The sequence below is a fragment of the Podarcis vaucheri genome, assembly GCF_965113315.1.
Source record: "Podarcis vaucheri genome assembly, chromosome: 9".
Classification (NCBI taxonomy): domain Eukaryota; kingdom Metazoa; phylum Chordata; class Lepidosauria; order Squamata; family Lacertidae; genus Podarcis; species Podarcis vaucheri.
Genome location: NC_138767.1, coordinates 63,047,840 through 63,074,388, shown reverse-complemented (window position 1 = coordinate 63,074,388; position 26,549 = coordinate 63,047,840). Strand labels below are relative to the sequence as shown.

The 26,549-nt window shown below is 46.2% G+C and overlaps 1 protein-coding gene across 1 annotated transcript in view; it reads left to right on the top strand.

The window, feature by feature from the left end:
* The first annotated feature begins 4,317 nt into the window (after nucleotides 1-4,317).
* NWD2 (NACHT and WD repeat domain containing 2) overlaps nucleotides 4,318-26,549 on the top strand; it is a 65,610-nt gene continuing 43,378 nt past the window's right edge. The window contains exon 1 of the mRNA XM_082238005.1: nucleotides 4,318-4,707. Within this exon, the coding sequence (XP_082094131.1) occupies nucleotides 4,557-4,707 (151 nt within the window). The 5' untranslated portion in view covers nucleotides 4,318-4,556. The remainder of the gene's footprint in view (nucleotides 4,708-26,549) is intronic.

Genomic DNA, 26,549 nt, shown 5'->3' with positions numbered 1-26,549 from the left:
TAACCTGAAGCACCACTTTAGTTAATGGGGCCTCCTGCTGCTGCCGCGCTGCTGGAGCCCAATTTCTGTTCTTATCCTGAAGCAAAGTTCTTAACCTGAAGCACTATTTCTGAGTTAGCAGAGTGTGTAACCTGAAGCGTATATAACCTGAAGCGTATGTAACCTGAGGTACCACTGTACCTCTCACATGCTGTAATCAATACAGTTGTGGCCTTTTTTAGCCCATTAACCTAATATACCGTGTCCATGTGTCTTTCTTATCCTCAAGCCCGGTGGTCCTCGAATCCCAAAGCACAGCTTGCCTTTCATTCTGAGCCGCCTTGGAAGAAAAAGATAATGCTCTGCAAATACATCTTCAGGTACAATAATATGACATGTAGCTGAATTGTGTGTTCCCAGTGTTTCAATAAGCTGCTGTTAGGTAAGGCATAACACACTAGGAAAATGACTTGTTGCTGACAAGATGTTTCAGCAGCAGCTGAATGCAACTACCCAGTAAGATGAGGAGGGGGGAAATGAACAGCATCATTAGAGTAACTACTATCTCATTGTGTGCCTTAGATCTGCAAAGCTAAGCAAAGGTCAGCCGTGCTTCATTCACCGGTTCATCAGAAATACCAAGGTGTTTTTCACCTCCATTTCATACAAGGCCACAAAGGGAGTGACAGCAACTCTCTCTAAAAGACAGGGCACCGAAAGGCCACATCTAAACTACGTAATCCATTATTAATCATTTACTGAGGTTTCCAAAATACAAAATAAAATCCAAAAGCTGTGTGGATTCTATGCATGCTAGGAAGACTGCTATGCTACACTTTATAGGCATTAATAATATCAAATAACACCAGTACCACTCCACTTTCAAGGACATATTATAAAACATTTAACAACGTTTATCAATAGATGCATATATGGTGGGAGTAAATGTTTATATTCTAATGGTTGTTAATGTTGTTCTAGTGGGTTGTCTTAAATTATTACGTTTTACACTGCCTTGGTAACTTCTGGTTTATAAATAATTTTAATCAGCAAATAATATTTGTTTATAGCAAAGTATAAAGTCAATGGAGTTAAATAAAAGAAGAGAATGACAAAAAGGATGGGAGAAGCTGTTTGGTTGTGTCCCTTTATCATCTTTAATACATGCCTAGATTTGAAGAAATGTATCTTCTGGTTTGTTTCTTGAACACTACCTGCTACCTGGCTTAACGGTTTGTCATCTGTTTCAGCCATAAATAAAACGATGGTGTAGACTTGGATTTGTAACTGCTAGGATTACTATATCACTTCAACCTTTGCTATCCATCATCTACACGGTTCTAACATTAAGATCCATGTGCCATGCAAGTTCAAGTTTCGAAAGAACAATGATAATACAATGAGCTGTTTAATATATGTCTGCCGAGGCTTTTAAAATATATATTTAAATATCTCCTTAAAAGAGAAAAGTAATCTTGAAGCACTTTATATGAATACCTGTGTGATATGTATCGCTAATAATAAGACTGATACTTCCAGGTAAGGGTCCACAGGACAGACATATAATATATGCCTAACATCATCTTTGAACCTTTCCAGTGTTCAAGTCTAAAGTATGGGATTTAATATGGGGCTGGGAGGAATTGAGAGCCCTTCTACTGCAGATTGTACGTTTTAGCTGCATTGTGATCTTAGCCCAACCCTACCTTCTGTGTCTTATCCTGCTACAAACTGGCTTCTAGGTTTGCATAGGGTCATAAGAAATTATGAAGAGCCCTGCTAGATCAGGCCAGCATCCTAGTTACACTGTGGCCAAACAGATGCCCATGGCAAGCCAACAAGCCGGGCATGAGCAGGGGCGGACTTGGGTCTTTCAGATTTCAGCGGCGCTCTGTGCAAGGCCAAAATTCACACCCCATACGCACACCTCACCTTCTGTTCTGCTCAGTTTCCTATGTCATAGTTGTGATGCCCTGCAGCGTGCCCAGTGTGGTGAAACTGGTCATGCTGCCCTAAATTGCACCTCTGGTGTGAGAAGAAGAAGTAGAGTTTGGATCTGTGGGTTAAACCACAGAGCCTAGGACTTGCCGATCAGAAGGTCGGCAGTTCGAATCCCCGTGACGGGGTGAGCTCCCATTGCTCAGGTCCCTGCTCCTGCCAACCTAGCAGTTTGAAAGCACGTCAAAGTGCAAGTAGATAAATAGGTAACGCTCTGGAGGGAAGGTAAATGGTGTTTCCGTGCGCTGCTCTGGTTCGCCAGAAGCGGCTTAGTCATGCTGGCCACCTGACCCGGAAGCTGTACGCCGGCTCCCTCGGCCAATAAAGCGAGATGAGCGCCGCAACCCCAGAGTCGGTCACGACTGGACCTAATGGTCAGGGGTCCCTTTACCCTTTACCTTTAAGGAGTCTCAAAGCAGCTAACAACAATCTCCTTTCCCTTCCTCCCCCATAACAAACACTCTGTGAGGTGAGTGAGGCTGAGAGACTTCAAAGAAGTGTGACTGGCCCTAGGTCACCCAGCAGCTGCATGTGGAGGGGCGGGGAATCGAACCCGGTTCACCAGATTACGAGTCTACCACTCTTATCCACTACACCACACTGGCTCTCGAGCACAGCAGCATTTTCCCCACTTGTGATTCCCAGCACCTGACATTCAGCCATCTTTGTGGTGCAATGGGTCAGTGTGTCCGGCTGTTAACCAGAAGGCTGGTGATTAGAGCCCACCCAGGGATGGCTGTGGGCAGGTTTCCTGCACTGCAGGGGGTTGGCACAGATGGCCCTCCCTTCCAACTCTATGCAAGGGTGCCAAGTTGAATAAATGGGGGGCAGGTAAACCGCACCCCACATAATCAATCGCAATATGCAATGCACACACACACACCATTGGAATGGCAATGACCATCAGCTTGGGGTTGGGGCTCGGCCCCCTCAAATATTTTATTGAGGGGAACCTCAGCCCCGAGGAGTTGGGTGCTATGAAATTTCCAGGAGATTCAATGAGATCACCCACAACTTTCCCCTTGCGAACTTTGGGTGAGCCCAAAGTGCTCCCGAAAGCAGCTGAGCAACTGCGAAGGCTGCATGGTGCGCCTCTGCACCCACTTCCTTACCCTGCCCGTGCCCAGCTGATCTGATGCCAGGGCTCACAGTCTCTCTCTTGCCTCCAGGGGAAACACTCAAGCCCTGCAGACGATTCCAGATCGGCGCCCCCCTTCTTCTCGCCGCGGATCATCCGGGCCAGGCTCTCCTCGCCGCGGTCTTTTCCTGGCACGCTTTGCGGCTGGGGGCCGGGCAGGCGCCTCCGCCCCCTGGAGGAAGCGCAGGGGTGTTTCTCTGCGTATGGACTTGTGTCTCGGCAAAAGGAGGCTGGCAAGGCGGCGGCGGCGGCGGCTGTCTGAGCCCGGCCAGACATCATCAACCTTTCTGCATATTTCATTGGAGCTGCTCGCCGGGACACCGGGACACTGACCGCTGCAAAGCAGCTCGCCGGCTTCCATTGTGCGCGCCGCTTCCTTCCCGTCTGCTGCTTTTACGCTTCAAAGCGGGCTTTTCTCTCGCTTGGTGAATACCTAACCTTTGCTGCTTTCCGCGCGCTCGCCGTGCCCTTGCAACAAAACATCCAAGGGGGTTCTCTGAACTCTTTCCTCCTCCTCTTCTTTTCTTTTTTCTCTCCCCCCCCCCCCATTTGGAGCGCCCGAGCCGTGCAGGACTATAAAAATATCTCGTTTGCAGGAGAGAGATTGCACGAGCAACTTCGACGAGAAGACGACTTGGAGGAGAGACAGAGAAGAGTTGCAAGAGGAAAGCTCAGCCCGAGCTTGCTGGCTGGCTTGCCTGCCTGCCTGCCTGCCTGGCGATTTCGAAGTGGCATTGCAATTTAGCAAAACCATTTCGCAGCCTTCCCAACGGCTCGGCGCCGAGAGGGAAACCGCAGCAGCGGCTAGCGCCTGATCCAAACAGATCTCCTTTTTTTGCTTGTGCGTTTTTGCGCGCGAGAAGGAAGCGGCCGACTGGCGTCGTCTCTCGAAGCGCCGCTTGCATTGAACTAGAGCAAGAGTTGCAAGACTTGAGCGGCCTTGGAAGAGCAGGGCGCCGAAGGGAAGCCGGCCCCGGCGTGGCCCTGACATTGCAGCGCGCCCCTGCCGGCCGGGCAGCTCCTACTATCCTCCGCGCCTCGACGACGCGCCCCAGCGCTCGGCCCGGGGCGCAAACTTTTCCTCTCCGGCCGAGAGCGCTGCGCTCTTGCTTCTCCCAAAGCCGCCGCCGCCGCCGCAGCGCCGCCTGAAAGCTCCCCGCTTCCCGGTCGTCCCGTGACCTCCCGCCGCCCCCGCCGCGGCTCGCCCCCGAGGGGAGCTGGCGGCGGTGCGGCGGCGGGCTGACAAGGACCCGCATGGCCGGAGAGCGCCGACGGCGGTGGTGGTGAGCCGAGAGGGCTGCGGAGGAAAAAGAAGAGGCGAGCGCCCTGAGGGAAGCTGCGGCCGCAGCTTCCTTCGCCCTTCCGCGAAAGGACGGCCGGGAAAGCAGGACGGCGAGGCGGAGGAGGAGGAGGAGGAGGAGGAAGAGAGACGGCGACGGCGATGTGGCCGGGCGGCGCGGCCGGCAAGCTGCCCTGCCCGCGGGACTCGGCGCTGCGCAGGGCGGCGTTCTCCGGGAACCTCTCGGCGCTGCCCTTGCACTTGGCGCCCAGCGGGAGAAGCGTCAGGGTTTTCATCAGCGCCAATCCCGAAGGTAAGCTTGGGCTTCCCCGAGGGGCTCGGAAGTCTTGGCCGCAGCCCCGTCCACCGTCCCTTTTTACCTCTGAGCGGCAGCTCCGCGCTTGGCGGAAGGCTGCGCGCGGCCCAGGCGCGTGGGCCGCCTCGCCGGGCAGCTGGGCGCGCTCTGGACGCCCTGGAGATGATGATGATGATGATGATGATTATTATTATTATTTATTACACCATCCATCTGGCTAGGTTTCCTCAGCCGCTGTGGGCCACGCTCAACAGAAAATTAAAAGCACAATAAAACATCAAACATTAAAAACTTCCCTAAACTGGGCTGCCTTCAGATGTTTTCTAAAAGTCAGGTACCAGTAGTTGTTTATTTCCTTGAAATCTGATGGGAGGGCGTTCCACAGGGCGGGTGCCACTACCGAGAAGGCCCTGTGCCTGGCTCCCTCCAACCTCTCTTCTCGCAGTGAAGGAACCACCAGAAGGCCCTCGGCGCTGGACCTCAGTGTCCCGGCTGAACGATGGGGGTGGAGACGCTCCTTCAGATATACTGGGCTGAGGCCGTTTAGGGCTTTAAAGATCAGCACCATCACTTTGAATTGTGCTTGGAAACATACTGGGAGCCAATGTAGGTCTTTCAGGACCAGTGTTATGTGGTCTCGGTGGCTGCTTCCAGACAGCAGTCTAGCTGCCGCATTCTGGATTAGTTGCAGTTTCCAGGTCACCTTCAAAGGTAGCCCCACATACAGCATGTTGCAGTAGTCCAAGCGGGAGATAACTAGAGCATGCACCACTCTGGAGAGACAGTCTGCGGGCAGGTAGGGTCTCAGCCTGCGTACCAGATGGAGCTGGTAGACAGCAGCCCTGGACACAGAATTGATCTGCGCCTCCATGGACAGCTGTGAGTTCAAAATGACTCCCAGGCTGTGCACCTGGTCCTTCGGGGGCACAGTTACCCCACAGTTATTTCAGCGCGGCCTGCTCTGCGCTTGGTGGGAGGCTTCACGCAGCCCAGGCGCATGCGTCGCCCCTCAGGGTTGCTGGGCATGCGCTCTGGACACCCCAGAGCCGAGCCTTGAGAGACCACTGCGCCTCTAACAGCCCACAGAGCGACGTTTTGTCCCACGTGCGGCTTTGGTTGGGGGGTAGGGGCTGGATGGAATGCTGGGCTCTGTCACGAGGTCAGCTTCATGTCCCGAGATATGATAATAAATAATAATAATTTATTATTTGTACCTCACCCATCTGGCTGGGTTGCCCCAGCCACTCTTGGTGGCTTCCAACAAAATATTAAAAATACAATAAAACATTAGACATTAAAAACCTCCCTAAACAGGGCTGCCACTGGCCTCATCGATATTGCCCAACATGTGGACATCAGGGGATAAAACAATGATGTGAAGCTAGAGCAGGGATTCCCAAACTTGGGTCTCCAGCTGTTTTTGGACTACAATTCCCCTAATCTCTGAACACTTGCTTTTTGGAGGGGGGGGACATAAACTTCCAACTAGTTTTTATTATTTATTTGTGTGTCCGTGGACTACCACGTTTCAGCTTTCTGGGTGGCCTACAAGTGGTTCCACCATTTTGGGGTACGCCTCTAGCCTCCCCCCTTTTAGGGAAAGGGGAACGTCTCCTTTTCAAATTGTTTTTATTAAAGATTTTCTGGGGTTGTAAAAGCAGTACTTTTTTTCTAAAATAAAATAAAAAATAGTGGTACTCTCATTTTGGCTCAAGAAAATCACCATTTTATATTTCAGATTGAGGAAAATAAATACAGTAAATGGACAAAAGTACAAAGGTTCACAAAATGTTTAGGGGCATGCGTACCCCCAGAAAAAAGCACTGTATAAAAGTACATGCACTGTCTCTATTTTCAGATCACACAGTCCTCTCTACAGATCAGTTATATTCGATGTTGTATGCAGTATAAGGTTGGGGGAGAAGAGAGTTGGGGGGGGTGGGAGATAAAGGGGGTAGTAAACTTTTTATCTTTTACCTAGTATATATGTGAGGCTTTTGTGTCATGTGGGTAGGTGAACATCTTCTGAGGACTCCTCCGGGTGTTCCTTTTTATTGTGCCTTCATAATGTTGTGGGGTGGGGTGTTGGAAGGGACCACAAGCATCTAGTCCACCCCCCCTGCAATGTGGGAATCTTTTACCCAGCCTGGGGCTTGAACCCACAACCCTGAAATCAAGAGCCTCATGCTTTTCCAACTGAGCTATCCCACTTACTTTGTTTGCTATCGTTGCCCATCCTATAACTTCCTGCTGAAATCCTGTAACATTTTATAGCACAGATCTTCCGGTTTATTCCCACCCCCTCCTGCTTTTATTGCGCTATAGTGCAAGAGTGCCCCTCCAGATGGCAATAATGTGACAACACAACAACTAATAAAGTGGAATGGATGTGTGGATTGTGCTATTATTGCACCAATGACATCTTGTAGAATACACCTGCCCAAAAAAACAGTCTGGAGGGGCCTTTAGACTTTTTGTGTAATCCTAGTGTTGTGTTTGTACTTGCATGCCTGGCCTGGAATCACCCTAATCATTTCACTCCTTGCCCTCCATTTCTAATCTGCACATTTCCCCCTTTCAAACTTCTAGTAAAGTGGGGAGTGGGGGGAGTCCGTTGGGCTGTGCATGGCCCAAATTTGAAGGGTCTAGCTAACCTGAAAGAACCTTTGCAATTAAAGTGCCATTAAGTCAGTCAGTAAGTGAGGCAATCATTAGATTTAGAGCAGGTTGCCACTTGGGACTTGTATAGTATTTAAAGGGAAATAGCTTGCCTTACAATTCCACTTCGTTATGTATGTCAGTGACTGCCTTCTAAACTTAGAATCCAATAGACTTCATTCGGCAGTTTATGGTATTTATTCTGTGTGGACATGCACATTAGTATAGCTGTGTGGAACACTCCGGCACGTGAGTGTCATATTTAAACGGGCAGATTAGGTCAGTTTTGAAATCCCTTCCGAACCTATGTAGAAGACAAACTCCATTAAATGCTTCTTTGTCAGTTTCCTTCGGGGATAGACACTCCCATCCCCATTTTACTTCAGCCTTGGCTGATAAAGCACACTAAATAAGGAAATATCCTAATCAATCTGGTGGCCTTGCTAGCAGGAGACCTCCTCACTTGCCTGCTTTTTTATTGCCATGCTCATTCTCCTAGTTTGAGACCAAAGCACAGCTGAAAACTGGGACCTTGGTGGCTGCAGTACATGGTGTCCCAGGGAGCACTGGTGCCTAGCCCATTACTTACAGGAAGAGTAGTGGGGAATAAGAGGAAGATGCTTACAATCTCTCTTGATGAAGCCTCCTCAGTTCTTGTATGTAGAATGTTATGTACTGAAGTTCTCACCCTGGGCCAGCAGGGGGATACTGTAGATAGTTATGCAAATAAGGGATCGAAAGTGACGTTCAGTGATTGGATAGTTTTAGAAAATTGTTACAGTTACGTTGTAACTGCTCTATATAAGCAGGCTGACTGAAGCCTTCAGTTCAGTTCTGTCCTGGCCTGTGAATAAACAAGAGCTGTTTGAAGAATCGCTGTGTCGTCTGATATGTTCACCCACAACTTAACATAGAACACCTGTGCATTTAGCTGCAGCCACGTGTGTGTTTGTGTGTGTGTGTTCTTGTATAGTTACTGCCTCTCAAGCAGCCCCCAATGCTGAGTTGAGTTAGCACTCTCGTGACCCTCCCTCGCTGCTCATTCCTGCACAGCAAACTACACTTGCCCAAGATCGCTCTTCCACACAGCTGTTGACGGTATAGAAGCCCTGTCCTGCTTTGCATCTGTTCATCTGTAATGTAGAGACGGAAAAATAGTTCCAAAATGTGAGTCCCGTGCTGCCGGGTCAGCTCAGGTTACAAGTGGTTCTGCATTTTGGAAAAAAGCTGACTCTTAGATTGGTTAACGTGGTTCTCAACCTGTTGGCCTACAGCTCCCATCATCCCTGACCACTGGTCATGCTGGCTAGGAATGATGGGAGTTGTAGTCCAACAACGTCTGGGGACCCACAGATGGAGGAACACTGAAGGGTGGCAAACCGTGGCCCATTAGGCTGAGTCCAGCCTGCCAAACCACTACAAGTGGCCCAACAGCTGCCACTTGGTGATTTGAATCACCATCACAGCAACAGGCTGACAAGAGAAGTCTCTTCTCAATATTTATGAAGGAAGCACTGCCCCATTGAATTGCTAGGATGATGGGAGGGACACTTTGAATCTTCACTGAAGTGGGGACAAGTGTTGTGTGTGCAAATGAGTTGATGTGTGTCTGAAGATAGGCGTGTGAGAGAGTGAAAGAGTTTTCCTTCCTCTATGTGTGGGGGGTGTGTGTATATTGTGAATTTGTGGTGTATATCTCTGTGTATACACAACCACTTTGGCCATGATCACTCTTGTGCCCATGCTGGCAAATAGCTTTTGGATGACTCGCCAACTTGAGCCCAATCCTTTAAAAAGGTAGCAGCAACCCCGCTTTAGTTGATTACCAGTTACGCTAATTGAAGGTTGCCACTCTAGAAAGTAGTTGTAGATGAAGGCATATAAAAATATTGTTATTTTGGTTACTTTATTTATTGGTGACCTTTTGGTTGTAATAGCTCCCAAGCTCACAATGAAAACAATTCACAAAGTAGTCCAAATCTGAGGTAATAAATCCACTCATCAAGAACCCTGCCCAATTTGCAAATTACATACCAGTTTGCACTATTAGTCAAATTCGAATGTGATGCATTTTCCTAGCTGGATAGAACTTTCATTGTAACCCACATATGGGTCATTATTTCTGCAATTGCATATCCATATATTTTGCTACATGAGCTATCAGCCAAATACGTAAACATGTAATTGTTGCACACAGGACTTGGGGCAGAATTTCTTACACAGAGGTAATATCTAGGTAAGGAATTTATAAGTCTCCCATATACGTCCCTGTTTCAGGTATAATGCTAAACCATAAAAGGCTGCAATGAGGAAGTTCAAAGCATCCACTTCCTGTTTTTCACTAGCTGCAGTTTCTTGGTACATCACACAGACTGTGATTAGTTTAAACCATATCTATGGTTTATGAACCTGGCTTGTTAATGAACTATAATTTAAACCAGTGCTTTTCAGACTTCAGGCTTGTGGGATCTACAATGTGTTTTTCCTAGAAACCAGGGCCCGGTGCAACATAGTGGCTCACAGGCTGGAACTGTCTGACATAAATCATACACTGGAATAACCTGAAGATATGAGTACATATCTGCATCTTCGTACAGATCAGGGGTTTGGAATACAAAACTTTGTGCCAACAGTATATGCACAAAGACCTGGTCAAAGGCAAATGATTTATATTCATATTTTACAGGAGAGGAACACAGAGACTAACTAAGTGACTAGCCCGAGGTTATTAAAGGCAGGGAGATAATTTTTTACTTGCTATGGTTAAATTATTGGGCGTCAGAAACCCTTGCTGATCTACTGTAAGTCATCCAGAGAACTACCATTAGAACCTTGTCTATGTTTTGCCTTCCACTAGTTTAAACTAGCCATAGTTGGCACCATTTTTAGGCACAATAAACAATAGTTAGTGAAAGGCAGGAAATGGATGCTTCCAAACCCTCACAGCCAAGGGGAGTGTATGAGCCCAAGGTTAATGCCCACTCATTCATAATTTAGTGTTATGTCAAAACAGGCCACTGAGCCAAACCACAGCTACTCATTGACTATTTTGGTTGGCGGTGGCTGTCTCAAGGCCACAGGCAGTCCTTCTTCCTGTGGTCCTCTAACTGGAGGTAACAGGGATTGAATTTGGAAGCTTCTGCATATAAAACGTGTTATGTGTCAGAGCTGTTCCCTCCCTGCAATCAGGATTCAAACCTATGACTTGTGGCACATTTTCAAAGTGAAAGCCCTGTGCTTTTCACATAGTGCATGGGCCTTCATCAGGATCTTTGATTTCATCAGTCAAAAAATATATCAATAGGGCAAACAATAACTGAATATAACACTTAAAGTGAGAAAGCAATAGGCATGGATAGCAAAGATCCTAAGATTTAACGGCTATCATGCAGTGATTCTGCATACACAAACTTAGGAGGAATTTCCATTGTACAAGTCAAGGACAAAGATAACAAAGTTATCTTGTCAACTCACTTAGACAATTTCATTGTCGGCCATCAGTGTTTAGGAATCCTAATTCTGGAATTGCTAATTACAAAACTTTCTAAACATTTTGGGAGGTGTTCATGTGCAATTTGGATAGGGCATATACCAATTAAGCCATATTCATAGGTCTGCAAGATAAACTACTGCATACTTGATATATTTGGATGCAGTGTATATGTCAGCACAATTATGTATTCACTAGTCTAGCGTGCATTAGACAAGCTGCTTGTTGCCATTTTCATTTGCAAGCTACTTCAGAATAATCAGCAATGAATTAGTTTTAAAAGCAGGCAGTTTGTTTCAATCCAGCCAAAGTCAGTCTCAGCTGAAATCAACGAGACTTGAGTTAGGCTGCAAGCTTGTTCATATGGATTTGGGAATTAGACAGAATAAGTATTTACTACCAAGCAGACACGCATAGAATTAGGCTGGAGGTCGCAAGTAACTTGTACCCCCAAAAAATCTCAATAGTGAAAACAATAACTGCAGGTACCTAAAATGATAAAGCAATCTGTCATTGTTGGCAAAGATCCTAAGATTTATTGACTGTAAGGCTGCAGTCCTTTATAGGGCAGTGAGGACTGCAGCCCAATTCTATGTAGATTTACTTGGAAGCAAGTCTTCACTGTGTTCACTGAGTCTCACTACAAAGTAAGTGTCCAAAGGAGTACAGCCATAGCTATTTCTAACTTTTGTTAGATTGGAACAAATGCTTTAAAAAGCCTCTGCCTTTTATTATTTTTATGTGTGTTCTGTTGAGAATAATCAGCAGCTCAACCGTGTTTTGAAGACCGTCTGCCAAATCAACAATGAGCTACTTGAATTACTTGGCAGCTCAATGTGGGTTTTTTCAAGCTATTTTTCTGTTACATGCACTCTTTTACATACACCAACTCTGTGGAAGTTTACAATTGGTCTATAAAAGACGAAATCACTGCAAAACTCTGATATACACATTTTAATCTAAAAATCAACTGCCTTTTTAGGGCAAGGATGCAGAACTGACAGGCCCACCCCACCCTCTCTCCTTGCACCCCTTCTCCCCATTGCTGAGCTGTTATCACTGATAAAATTAGCTGCAGGGGGGAACTGCAACAGGAACTCTGTTCTCCCACCTGCTTGCTCAGCTGACCAGAGATAGCAGCACAGCACTGTGGAAGAGGAAGCATGGCAGAATCCTACTGCCAAAGCTGCCCTCTTACACACCATTGTGTGCTTCACAGAGCAGTGAAAGTGCCAGCAAGGCACCTTTTGCAGGTGTATATAGGAAGACCTCAGCACCTGTGCACCTGTATATAGGAAGAGGCACGCCTTCAGATATTCAGAGCCCAAGACATTTAGGGCTTTGTATGTCAACATAGGAGGGACGCAGGTGGCGCTGTGGGTTAAACCGCAGAGCCTAGGGCTTCCCAATCGGAAGGTTGGTGGTTCAAATCCCACCAACAGGGTGAGCTCCCGTTGCTCGGTCCCAGCTCCTGCCAACCTAACAGTTCAAAAGCACGTCAAAGTGCAAGTAGATAAATAGGTACCACTCCGGTGGGAAGGTAAGCGCCGTTTTCGTGCGCTGCTCTGGTTCGCCAGAAGGGGCTTAGTCATGCTGGCCACATGACCCGGAAGCTGTACGCCGGCTCCCTCAGCCAATAAAGTGAGATGAGCGCTGCAACCCCAGAGTCGGTCACAACTGGACCTAATGGTCAGAGGTCCCTTTACCTTTACCTGTGTCAACATAAGCATCTTGAATTGGGCTCAGAAGTACCAGTGCAGCTTTTTTTAAGAACGGATGTCAGCATCCTATCCTCTGTGTTCTGCACCAGTTGCAGCTTCTGAACCATCTTCAAGGGCAGCCCCACACAGAGTGCGTTAAAACAGCACAGTTTCCTGCAAGCTCAGTAAAGTTTTAGTGTTTGGCACATATACACCACGCACACACCAAATTAATATAGTAATTCTCCGTCTCATTCACCCCTAAGAGACATTGTTAAAACAATTTTTAATAATAACCGCACAGCCTGTTTGTCAAGACCCCTTCTCAACCTGTGAGAGAGTACTGGAATTGCAAAAGCACCTTAAACTTTAGTAGTCTAGCATAACTGCCTTGTGGGGGAAACTGATAAAAATTGACTTCATTTACAGCCGTATCTTGGGTCTCAAATGCCTTGGCTCCCGAACAAATCGGCTCCCGAATGATCGAAACCAGACGTGAGTGTTCCAGTTTTTGAACGATTTTTGGAAACTGAACATCTGACGCAGCTTCCGATTGGCCGCAGGCCGCTCCTGCAGCCAATCGGAAGCCGTGTAGCGTGGTGTAGGCTTTTAAGCATTGGCTGCATAGTTATACAGAAGAAGCATCTTGCCTGGTGGTGTAGAGCTCCAATGCTAGCTTCCTGGCATTAGTACAGCTGTCAGAAGCAAGATGGCAGTGAAGCCGAGGTTGTGCAAGTACGCTGGGGCTCTCCCAGCGTGCTTGCATGAGCACAACCACTTTGTCCCTCTGTCTCCCAGTAAGCAGCAGTGACAACGTTGCCAGGAAGTAGTTGTTGTAGTTTCAACCCATCAGGCAAACCACTACCCTCTAAATGCTAACAACCATCGTTTCCTCCTTACAATATAGTGAGTAAAGGTAAAGGTAAAGGGACCCCTGACCATTAGGTCCAGTCGTGGCTGACTCTGGGGTTGCGGTGCTCATCTCGCTTTATTGGCCGAGAGGACCGGCGTACAGCTTCCGGGTCATGTGGCCAGCATGACTAAGCCACTTCTGGCGAACCAGAGCAGCGCACGGAAACACCGTTTACCTTCCCGCAGGAGCAGTACCTATTTATCTAGTTACACTTTGACGTGCTTTCGAACTGCTAGGTTGGCAGGAGCAGGGACCGAGCAATGGGAGCTCACTCTGTCGCGGGGATTCGAACTGCCAACCTTCTGATCGGCAAGTCCTAGGCTCTGTGGTTTAACCCACAGCGCCACCCGCATCCCTTAATGTAGTGAGTACAGAGCACTAAACCATGGTTTAGCAGTGCCTGAATGAGCCCAAGCAAAGTGTCGAGCTTGCACACTCCTTCTCCTCTTCGCTTCATCGCTTCTTCCTGTGCAGCTGAGTTTTTCTTTTGAAGTTCCTGACTTGGTGATATGTTTGAACCAGGGATCCTGGTTAAACAAGTTCTGTTAGGGTTCATAACAAACCAAGTTTTACCATGGGTCATGAATCTCTGTGCTGTTAAAAGTTTAAACTTGATTAAAGAGTTTCTTTTAAGTCAGGAACCCTTGTTTAATGCTAAGCTATGACTTTCTAAAAGTGAAACAAAACTGTGGAAGTGTAGCAATAGGGGTGTCGCATGCGAGCCAGGGAAGGAGAGCTGGACCATCAAGAAGGCTGATCGCCAAAGAATTGATGCTTTTGAATTCTGGTGCTGAATGAGACTCTTGAGAGTCCCATGGACTGCGAGAAGATCAAACCTCTCCATTCTTAAGGAAATCAGCCCTGAGTGCTCACTGGAAGGACAGATCGTGAAGCTGAGGCTCCAATACTTTGGCCACCTCATGAGAAAAGACTCCCTGGAAAAGACTCTGATGTTGGGAAAGATGGAGGGCACAAGGAGAAGGGGACGACAGAGGACGAGATGGTTGGACAGTGTTCTCAAGGCTACCAGCATGAGTTTGACCAAACTGCAGGAGGCAGTGGAAGACAGGAGTGCCTGGCGTGCTCTGGTCCATGGGGTCACAGTCGGACACAACTAAACAACAACATGTGAGCCAAGAACTTTGTTCAGGCTCATCCACATATGTAGCTCCTAAGCATGGTTTAGTGTTGTGTGAGAATGTAGCTGCTACACCACCTACTGTGCTCAGTAATTTGCATAAAATTGGAGAACAGTATTCTAATGGAGTTTAGGGATACTGTGTTTTGAATGTTTTTATGAATGAGCTTAGCAGACGCGGCTGCTTTGCTTTGATCCAACAGTGCATGTTTAGTGTTGTGTATTTAAATTGCTTAATGTAAATGGGATCTGAACTGGAGCTTTGCATACTGAAGAAGTGCTAGAAAAGCGATAAATAACAACTTGAAGATCAAGCTTGTGCGTTGTTAATCATGTCTTAAGTTAGACATTGCTTTCACGCTTCGGCTCAATTAGCATTTGGTCATCATCTTTTCGCATGCAAATTGTGGTGAAATATTTATTAGGGAGCATCACAAAAGATTCAAGTTGTAATAATAAATGGCATAGTTTAGGTTATGCAGCTAGGAGGGAAAAGTTTCAATCAATATTTTGAGAGCACAAGAGTATGTTTCATTGCCTAATGGAACAGAACACAACATTGTCTCTGAGTAATCAGAAACAAGCATTACATATGCAAATTCCTTTTTGGCCTTTAAACAAAACAAAAAAAAAGTTCTTTCTTCAGTGAATATATGTCATAAAGACCATTGCAGACCTGAAACATGGAATACAGTGGTGCCTCGCAAGACGAAAAGAATCCGTTCTGTGATTCTCTTCATCTAGCGGTTTTTTCGTCTTGCGAAGCAAGCCCATTGACGGATTAGCGGATTAGCGCTATTAGCGGCTTTTAGCGGCTTATCTGCTGATCGGATCAGCTGATAAGTGGCTTAGCGGCTTAGAAAAGGGGGGGAGGGGAAAAAACCAGCAGGAACTCGCAAGACATTGTCATCTTGCGAAGCAAGCCCATAGGAAATTCGTTTTGCGAAGCACCTCCAAAATGGAAAACTCTTTCGTCTAGCGAGTTTTCCATCTTGCGAGGCATTCGTCTTGCGGGGCACCACTGTACACTTTTAAAAATTACAATATATATCCTCCTTTCTCTTCCTTCTGTCTGAATTTTCTTCTCATGCATGCGTGCACGCACACATTTCTGCTACAGCTCCTGAAATTCCTTCCTCACAACTATTAGAGTTGCAGGCGCCAGGTCCTCTTCTGCAGCTCACCACCCTACAGATTCTGGTCCCTGAGGCAGTGAGAAGCCCATTTCAGCCCTGGGACACTTGTTTTCTTCACTTCTATTAATGCTTAGGCACAGCACAGGCACTGTAATTTTTTTAAAAAAAATCCTGCACCATAGGAGAGGCTGCAGTCGTAAGAAATATGTCTTCTTGCACTGAACGGGACTTCTTAATAAGCATTCTTCAGAACTTGCAGAAATCCGAGGTCAGCAATGCCACACACCTTTTGCCTCTCCCACTGCACACATTTTGTGGATATTAATGACGATAAAAGTGCCATTTGGAACCACAGTTATAATTGCCTTTCCAGCTTGTTGTGGCAGATCAATGTTTCAGCAATGCTAAAGAACCCTTTAGAGGGTGTGTACATTCAGAATCAAGAAGGAACATGGCGTAATGGGGAAAGGGTTCATTGGACAAAATGCTGTGTATCACTTAACCTCTAACCTAGCAGGGCGAATTTTTAAGAAGCCATTAAAAAAAAGTAATCTTATATTTATATGCTTTTTAAAGAAAAGCAGGTTTTAAAATTTCAACTTGTAGAAAGTGTCTCTTTTTAAAAACAACCTGCTCATACTGTTTGACTCTTTCTGGCACTTGTAAGTCTTCCCTACTGAAGGTTGCCATCAATTTGTCTTGAGGAAATCTCTGTGACTTTAATATTTGCATGACTGACAGAAATTCAACAAGTGTGTCATCTCCCATCTCTGTGTCAGGAAACACAGCACTTATTGCATTTCTGCCTGTCAGTTATATGCTAAAGATTCAGAATTTCTGTTGGAAGAAGAAAAGAGGCAATCATACTTCAGATTAACATGATGTGAGCCTTTGGGAGGGGGGAATATATTATTCACATCTTTAACTGTGTTTACCTCCTTATGGCGAGAGGCAGAAGGCTGCTGTGGTTTTGACTACAGCGTTCCTTAGATCCACCTATTTCATATCTTTTTCTTAATTCCCAAGTGCAGATTTCTACACTCCCACATGATGGAAGATACAAAACCGACAGTTGCTTTGTTTCCACATTCTTTTAGCTCTCTCCCTGGGGTTTTTGAGAAATACAAGCACAGTCTCCAGGTACTTTTGAAGTATAAACACAAACAGCACCTGCCTCAGTCTGTATCGATCTGAAGCGACAGAGAAAGCACTGCCAATCTTTCTTTACACAGAGAGGTAATGATTTTGTGCCCCTCAGTAATCCCCTCAACACAAAAGCCCCAGCTTTTAAGGGGAAGACATAATGTATAGGGAGCAAAAGGGGCACACATCCTCTTCTGGCAGATCATAACAAACAGCCAGTTTCCCCATAGTCTACAACAGAGTGCCCTTTCTGCTGAATAGTTGGTCCACTTTTGACCCAATTAATGAGGATTTCCTGGACCTGTTCATCCTTAAACATCCATGTGTAGTGGCACAGTGGGTTTCGTTCACCATAACTGCATGCACAGCTGCATGTAAGAGCAACAGAACGTAAATAAACCTCACAAATAAGGCAACTGACATTGCAGGGAGAAGAATTCCATTCCTTTTATAGTGGCTGCTTCAGCAAAGCGACTTTTATTTATTTCCTTATTAAAGCCCCAACAACCATATGCTAAGCTGTTAACAAATATTTTATGTTTAGATGCATCATGGAGATCTTTACTATCCTGCTGGCTTTCTTAGAACACAAATTAATAAGTAGTACGTGGAGACAAGGTCGTATAAAAGTGTTCTAGTCATGCTTCTTTGAGTTCTTGAGGGTGGGATATCTCACTCATCGTTGTTGGTGGGTTATAAACATGCAAAACCATAGCATACTATAAATAATACAATGATACACTAGAAAAGCAGATAATCACACCTGAAAAATTCATACTAAAGCCAACAGATACTGTTGTCAGTTCCCTAAAAATACATCATATACATCACATAAAAGCTTGCAGAAATAAATAGGATTCAAGCTGGTTCTGTGCAATAGGGTTCCAGCCTACGCTGAAGCCTACTTGCACTGAGGACTTTGCACATGGGCTTCACCAATGCAGACATCCATGGTAAAGAATCAACAGCAGGTGTGTGGAAGGCATACAGTGCCAGGGCTGAGCCAGTGGCGCATGGTCCCACTGCCACTTTGTATATAGACGGCCCCTTCATGCGCTTGACATGGAGGGAATGTCAGCCGTGGGCATTTGGAACCTACATATATTGCACAATTCTTCAGATCCCAATCTGTCTGATGCATAGCTGTTAACCGTCCCTTATTTGGCGGGAAACTCCCTTATCCCAGCACCGTGTCCCGCTGCTGTCCCTTATTGATGATGTCCCTTAAATTTCCCGGGTTTCAAAGGAAGCAGCTCCCCTCCCTCCCTCCCTCCCTCCCACCCCACTTGATGGAACTGAGAGCTGCAGATGGAGCACGAGAGAAAAGATACAGAACTGCAGCAACATCTTTGTAGCTTGGACTTCGTTTTGCGTGAAAAGTGGTTGCTGCTTGTAGCTATTTAATTGCAGTGTTTCATCAGCTGGTGTCTTGAGCAGCAACCTCTGGAAACAAAGGGCTAAAAACCGGCTAAAAACCTCTCCAAAATTATCTGGTCCCTTTCAACTTCGTATTTCAGCTGGTTGTCTAAAATCCCATATTTTGGCTGCTGATCCCTTCTTTTCGAGGCTGCTGGTCCCTTATTTTCAAATCTGTAAGTTGACAGCTTTGGTCTGGTGGTGGTGGTGATGATGTTGGCATCCATCTGCCTCAAAAGACAGTAGAGTGCATCTCTGGGGGTGAAGCCAAACTGCTGTGTTAGCAGTACTGAAGTTACCTCCCCATGGTACAAGCCAGGGCAGTGTGTATGGAGGTCCTGGGCTGATGTGGTCCAAAGGAAAACAGAGCAAAATGTTTGGCACCAACTTGGCTGCAGTAGTTGTCAGAAGGATGCGTACAAGGTGCCATCCAACCATCTCAGGGACGGCACTCCAGTTTTGTGTAGGGTGTGCTGCTTAACCTTTTCTTCTTCCCAATATATCCCGCATAGCAGCAGAGGTTTAGGCTGAGAGTTTTCCTTCTCCTGGATGGACTACCTTCCCAGGTTGATAAGCCCCATCCGCCCCTCACTTCCCTGTACAGGACAAGCCGAAACCCCCTTCTTGACCATTGGGCCCCTATTAGTCTTATCTAGTCAATCCACAAGAGCCTGTCTTTGTATGCAGTGGAATTCTCTAACTCACCGAGGCTTTGAGACCCATTGGCTACCCTCCCAGTGTGGTGTAGTGGTTAAGAACGGTGGACTCGTAATCTGGTGAACTGGGTTCGCTTCCCTGCTCCTCCACATGCAGCTGCTGGGTGACCATGGGCTAGTCGCACTTCTCTGAAGTCTCTCAGCCCCACTCACCTCACAGAGTGTTTGTTGTGGGGGAGGAAGGGAAAGGAGAATGTTAGCCACTTTGAGACTCCTTAGGGTAGTGATAAAGCGGGATATCAAATCCAAACTCCTCCTTCTCCTCCTCACCTGGTTTAGCCAGCTAATTGAAGCCATTTCCTAGGGTGTGGCCACTGTCGAATCCTGACAGCTTCTTGGAGCCACTGGTGGGAGCTGAGAGCAGGGTGGGGCTCAAAGGTGGACAAACTACCCCAGAAGAAACACAGCATGTCCCCCACCAGAGGTACTACCCCTCCCATAACAACCCCCCCCACCTGTTATTTAGATGGTTTTATGCTGCTTTTTTGCCTAAACTGGTTACCATTTGCCGTGAATAGCATGTAATAAATCCAAAGTCTACAAACAATTCTTGCTTGCGTATTGTACGTTGCTGACTTGGCATCATTGCTGAAATGCGCCTTTGCCCCCATATAATGTTGGGATCTGGTTGTGGGTGCACATAAGTATATGATTTCAGCACTAGGATTTTCGGTTTGAAATGAAAGACATTTCCTTTGTGGATTTTAATTTCATAAAATTAAAGTGCCCAGCAGATACACTTCTGATAAAAAAAGAAGACTTCTGGGGGGGGAAACGTGATCATTGTATAGGTTCCTGTAAGCATTATTTTTAGTGGCGGCAGAAGAATTAGTACATGTCATGTTATGACTCCACTAATAGCATTGGAGTAGCTCAAGATGCTTTGGTGCTTATAATCTAGGTTACAGGAAAAAGTTTGATGATTTCAGCCAGAATAATAATCGAGGAATATTTTTAGAACTTGGAGCATTTTCCTTAATGTAAGCAGAGTTTAAGATAGCTACTTTATCCTCTTTTCTGGGGATTTAATTAAGGGAGGATAACAGAGGATCAGATCGGAGGGCAGAGTCAGTCATGCTTAAGTTCAAATAAATCTAGAATAACTCATACAAGCATAAAGTTGGAAAGGACTTCGTGGGTCATTTAGTCCTGTTTACTGCAACTTGAGTCATCATCCATTGTGCCTAATTATTGACTTACGTATGTGGGCCTCATAAGTGATGTTGGTGGTCGTCACTGGGCATCCTGGGGGTGGGGCGGAGTACCTGCAATTTACAGGGCTAGTGATTGCTTCAGAAAGGAGATGGTCTTGCTTCCTGATGTACCCCTGGCATCAGCACATCCAACTCCTATCACAGTGCACTCTTAAACTACCCATTATCATTTCCGGGCCCTTGCATGCCTTCTTTGTGTCTTCCTCAAATCACTCCTTAAAACTCTCTCGGCGGTTCGAATCCCCGCGACGGGGTAAGCTCCCGTTGCTCGGTCACTGCTCGTGCCAACCTAGCAGTTCGAAAGCACGTCAAAGTGCAAGTAGATAAATAGGTACCGCTCCGGCGGGAAGGTAAACGGCGTTTCCGTGCGCTGCTCTGGTTCGCCAGAAGTGGCTTAGTCATGCTGGCCACATGACCCGGAAGCTGTACGCCGGCTCCCTCGGCCAATAAAGCGAGATGAGCGCTGCAACCCCAGAGTCGTTCATGACTGGACCTAATGGCCAGGGGTCCCTTTACCTTTAACCAATCTACAATATTAAAAGCAACTCCAGGGGACATCTGGATTAGGGCTACAGAGAATGGAAATGGGCTTTTAGACCTTTGTCTATGACATCTTCCCTATGGAAATCACACATCAAACTGCTAACTGCGCCCATAGCGGTTTCCTCCAAGGGCTTGTAGTTGGGGTTATTAATAATGATATTTAATAATAATATTAATAGGAATTCTTCCTCACCTTTCACCATAAATATAAAAATGCAATTTTAAAATCAGCCTTAAAAAAACAAATACCAGCAAGCAGAAGAATGGGGTGGGTCCTAAAATATATTTCATGTGTTAAAGGGCTCCTGGCACATGGAGAAGATTTGGAGTGAGTCTCACTGAAGTCAAACAGACTTGCTTCTGAGTAGACATGGTTAGGGATGCCTTGTGAGTGTGAGATTGCATTGGTGTAGCAGCTAGTTTGGCACCCTGTTTGTTATTAACTCCTGGAGCAAGTAGCAAGCAAGCATAAAAACATGTAACTTTTCATCCTGTTATGTTTAGCGTTTTGTTTCTATATATTGAAAGGTACCTTTAAGCATTGTTAATGAAGAATGCTACAATTTATGAATGCTGCATAGTGGACTTGTAGAATTATTTTTTTAAGATGTGGTTTAAGGGAATGGCATATGGAGTTGGTGTCTTTTAAGTGTGCAAAATGAGCTTCAGGAAGGACTGAAAAAACACTATAGTTAAGAGCCTCCAAGCAAGCCAGAATATGAAGTGATGGTTTAAAGCTGGCTTCCAGGTCCTTGTTTGTTTGGAAGCTGTTAGCTATCACACCTGGTTCAAACATAGCAGGAAGATAGATATCTTGCTGTATTAAGCTAAGATTTGATTGACTATGGCCACTATGGTGTGCGTGTGTTTTTAAGTCATGCTTACTGCAAACAAGTTTGGTATGTTTTTATACATTTATAATCAGCTAATTCAGTACAGTCATACCTTGGAAGTCGAATGGAATCTGTTCTGGAAGTCTGTTTGACTTCCAAAGCGTTCAGAAACCAAAGCGCGGCTTCTGATTGGCTGCAGGAAGCTCCTGCAGCCAATCGAAAGCCCCATCAGACGTTTGGCTTCCAAAAGAACGTTCAAAAACACTCATTTTCGGGTTTCGATCGTTCGGGAGCCAAAACATTCGAGAACTAGGCTGTTCGAAAACCAAGGTACAGCTGTACATGGCATTTAAGGCTGCAATCCTTAAGACTGGTTAGAGTTGTGCTGCAAGTGCGTCTTCCGGAATGTAGGCATAATTACTTTTTTATTAACGAAGCAGGGATTTGGCCATCTCCAATGGCCTAACTGAACATCCCAACCAGTAGGTTTTGTTCAGTTACGCTGCTCAAGGGTCCCCAGTTCATGTTTGGAGCAAGGTACTTAATATTTACTTAACTTTATTTTTAGTCGTACGTAGCGAAGGCAGTGAGAGATTTTACTTTCTTGGGCTCCATGATCACTGCAGATGGTGTCAGCAGCCACAAAATTAAAAGACGCCTGCTTCTTGGGAGAAAAGCAATGACAAACCTAGACAGCATCTTAAAAAGCAGAGACATCACCTTGCCAACAAAGGTCCGTATAGTTAAAGCTATGGTTTTCCCAGTAGTGATGTACTGAGTGCTGAGTGGAAGGACAGATCCTGAAGCTGAGGCTCCAATACTTTGGCCACCTCATGAGAAGAGAAGACTCCCTGGAAAAGACCCTGATGTTGGGAAAGATGGAAGGCACAAGGAGAAGGGGACGGCGGAGGATGAGATGGTTGGACAGTGTTCTCGAAGCTACCAGCATGAGTTTGACCAAACTGCGGGAGGCAGTGGAAGACAGGAGTGCCTGGCGTGCTCTGGTCCATGGGGTCACGAAGAGTCGGACACGACTAAATGACTAAACAACAACAGCGAATATACAGTTGGTTTCTTATGTGCCTGATATGCAGCATTATGAAAATGAAAAGATAGACAGACATAAAATAGAGGGAATTAAACCGGTACACTTTACCGACAGTGGCACATTGTGAAACTAGGAGTCTACTAAAAAAAGGCACTGTAATTAGGTCATCCCTGAACTGAAGCAGGGGCTTGAAACTCTTAAGGTATTATCTTCCCTCTGAGCACTTTTCACAACTACATTTACTGTCTGTATTTAGCATTTCATGTGCTTTCTCACATGTTACTCATTTTAAAAGTGTGCAGTGGACTCCTGCTGCCGCAGAGATTACTTTACCAAATTATGTACTTTTCTGAAACTTGTTGCATATGGAGGAAAACCTGGGTGAAACAATAGATGGTCAAAAACCAAGTGAAACCAAAAAGCCTATACTTGGTGTCAAGCCCATAAAATGATGCATATAACTTTCCTGATGCAGAAAAGGATATTGTATTGCAGGCACAGCCTCGCATGTATGTAGTCATTGTCTTGGCCATGACTACAGCCTGGAGGCCAATATTATTCAGCAACCCTAACCCCCATCCAGCTCCTTGAGTGGGAATACATTTGACAGCAAAGTCACTTCCTTGTGAGGAGATAACACTGGAGATCTATTACATGTTTGTCATATTTGCATATTTGCAAATACCGTATTTTTCGCTCTATTGGATGCACCGGACCACAGGACGCACCTAGTTTTTAGAGGGGGAAATCAAGGAAAAAAATATTATCCCTCCCCCCAGCCCCAAAGAGCAACGGACAGGCTGCGCGCAGCCTGTCTGCTTCTCCCAGAGCTTCTTGGGGCTGCGGGGGAAGCCCGGGTTCCCCCACCAGCCCCAAAGAGCAAAGAAGCCAAGACAGCGCACGGGATCCATAGCCGCGCAACCTCTCCAGCCAGGAGCTAAACCTCTCCAGCGTGGCTAAAGAAGAAGACAAGGCAGTCCAGGGCAGGCACTCACTGCCCTGGCTTCCTCTTTAGCCTTGCACAGCATCTTTAGTCTTGCACAACGGGATGGATTGCGCCCGCTGTCCACCGGGGCTGGACTAGATGACTCCTGGGGTTCCCTTCCAACCTTGCAATTCTATGACCTCGGAAGGTGTTTGGGGTCTCCACCACTGGAGGCTTTTAAGCAGTGGTTGGGGGACCATCTGCCTGGCATTCTTTAGCTGTGATTCCTACATTGTGAGGGGGCTGGGCTAGATGACCCTCAGGTGGCCCTCCCAACTCTATACAGTCCTACAGTTCTGCAGCAGGAGATCCACAGCCACTTAGAATCATAGAATCATAGAATTGGAATAGACCACAAGGGCCATCGAGTCCAACCCCCTGCCAAGCAGGAAACACCATCAGAGCACTTCACACAATGCCCACTCCCAATTTTCACCTGAGAGACATGTGGCTTCAGTGTCTAGGCAGGTACCCCCCTACTTGCCACACTTCCCCCACCCCACTTAAGCTGAGGGAATTCCTGCCCAGAGAAGCTCCCAGGTGAGGCAAGGGTTAAGATCTACCTCTGGTAGATCTCTTGCGGCTGGAGAGGCGCGCAAGTCTAAAGAGGAAGCCAGGGCAGTGAACGGGATGGATCGCGCTCGCTGCCCTGGCTTCCTCTTTAGCCTTGCGAAGCCTCCCACCCCCCCCACCCCCGGAGAGGCGCGCAAGTCTAAAGGGGAAGCCAGGCAGCGAACGGGATGGATCGCGCTCGCTGCCCTGGCTTCCTCTTTAGCCTTGCGAAGCCTCCCACCTCCCCACCCCCGGAGAGGCATGCAAGTCTAAAGGGGAAGCCAGAGCAGCGAACGGGATGCATCGCGTTCGCTGCCCTGGCTTCCTCTTTAGCCTTGCGAAGCCTCCCCCCGGCTGGAGAGGTTGTGCAAGGCTTTTCTAGAGGAGGGAGAAGGGACTGACTGGCGGCGTCAGTCCCTTCTCCCTCTTGGGGAAAAGCCCGCAAGAGCCGTGTGACGCTTGTGTGGGGCTCTTGAGGGCTTTTCCTGCCTGCCTCCTCCCTGCATTCGCTCCATAGGACGCACAGACTTTTCCCCTTAGTTTTTAAGACGGGAAAAGTGTGTCCTATGGTGCGAAAAATACGGTATGTAGATGAAGTAGACCTAGACAGCATCTAAAAAGCAGAGACATCACCTTGCCAACAAAGGTCCTTATAGTTAAAGCTATGGTTTTCCCAGTAGTGATGTATGGAAGTGAGAGCTGGACCATAAAGAAGGCTGATCGCCGAAGAATTGATGCTTTTGAATTATGGTGCTGGAGGAGACTCTTGAGAGTCCCATGGACTGCAAGAAGATCAAACCTCTCCATTCTGAAGGAAATCAGCCCTGAGTGCTCACTGGAAGGACAGATCCTGAAGCCGAGGCTCCAGTACTTTGGCCACCTCATGAGAAGAGAAGACTCCCTGGAAAAGACCCTGGTGTTGGGAAAGATGGAGGGCACAAGGAGAAGGGGACAACAGAGGCCGAGATGGTTGGACAGTGTTCTCGAAGTTACCAGCATGAGTTTGACTAAACTGCGGGAGGCAGTGGAAGACAGGAGTGCCTGGCGTGCTCTGATCCATGGGGTCATGAAGAGTCGGACACGACTAAACAACTAAACAACAACAACAACGACAGATGAAGTAGAAAGCAAGCGGACACACAAACAGGCATTGTTAGTCCTAAAGCAGTGTCGGATCCCATATGCGACAGCACACTTTGAACCTCCCTGAAGATGCATATTGTCAGCTAGCTCCAGCAGCCCAAACGACTTTATTATTGTCATTTATTTATTTATTATGGCCCTTTATATAATGCCATTCAACAATCTGCATTAACAAAAATAATATAAATAAAATCAATATTTTTTAAAATAAAATAAAATAAAATATGATTACTATATTAGCATGCCTTCTTTCCTGAGGGAATCCTTTCCCTAACCTTCATATGCACACACCAGGCACCTTAGCCTGAACCTTGAGCTCTTTGAAGAAAAGTCTACAAGGACCAGAATTACCGCAATCAAAATTAATTTGTAAAAACAAGTACTCCTTGTACTCAGAATATGTTTCCTGGGTGATTTCTAAAAGGAAAAGAAATGTGTGACAACAGCATAATGATAATCAGAAGTAGTATTGCAGTTAAAAAGTAGATGGATGCAACGAACCCAATCTATTGAATTAACGAGACACGGTGTATCGTTTATTTGTATTTAAAATACAGAAGGAGTTATATTTTGAAACCCGAAAGACTGCATAGCAAAAGTGTAATGCTTTTGTTATTACTCATTAATATTCTGCCAGCCCTCTCTCTTTCTTTGCACCAGTAAGCCAGACAATCTGAGCATGTAATAAAATGCAGGTGACTGATATAAAATTTTTAGATCATGAGGTAGCTGGTGGCCTTCTCACTGCATCCAGCCGTAATGTATGTAAAACTGTTTTCTGAAGCATTTTGGAACAGTTCAGTTTGAATAGGGTGTTGTGCAAGGTGTCATTTGTTGCTGTGACATCACAAATATCTCATTCACAAGAATCTTAAAAAATATTTCTTGTTAAGGAATGAATGTAAGCAAACCAAACACACAAACAGCATTCATCTCCTTTTACATTATTTTCAAAGGGAAGGGCAAAAGTGGTGAGTGAACCAGTGTTTGATATTCTCATATGATATGTTCCAGGCAAGCTGGAATTATACGTAGGTGAAAATCCCATTGTGAGCACTTTTAAAATCCCAAATCGCTATGGGTATATTTAGTAATCTGTCACTCCAAACATTAATCTGCACCTGGGTTGCTGCTCAGGAAAGGAAAGTTTGCACAGGAAGTGAAATCCTCTGAGGATAAGCAGCTTTCATATTCTAAAAGCAACCTTTTTG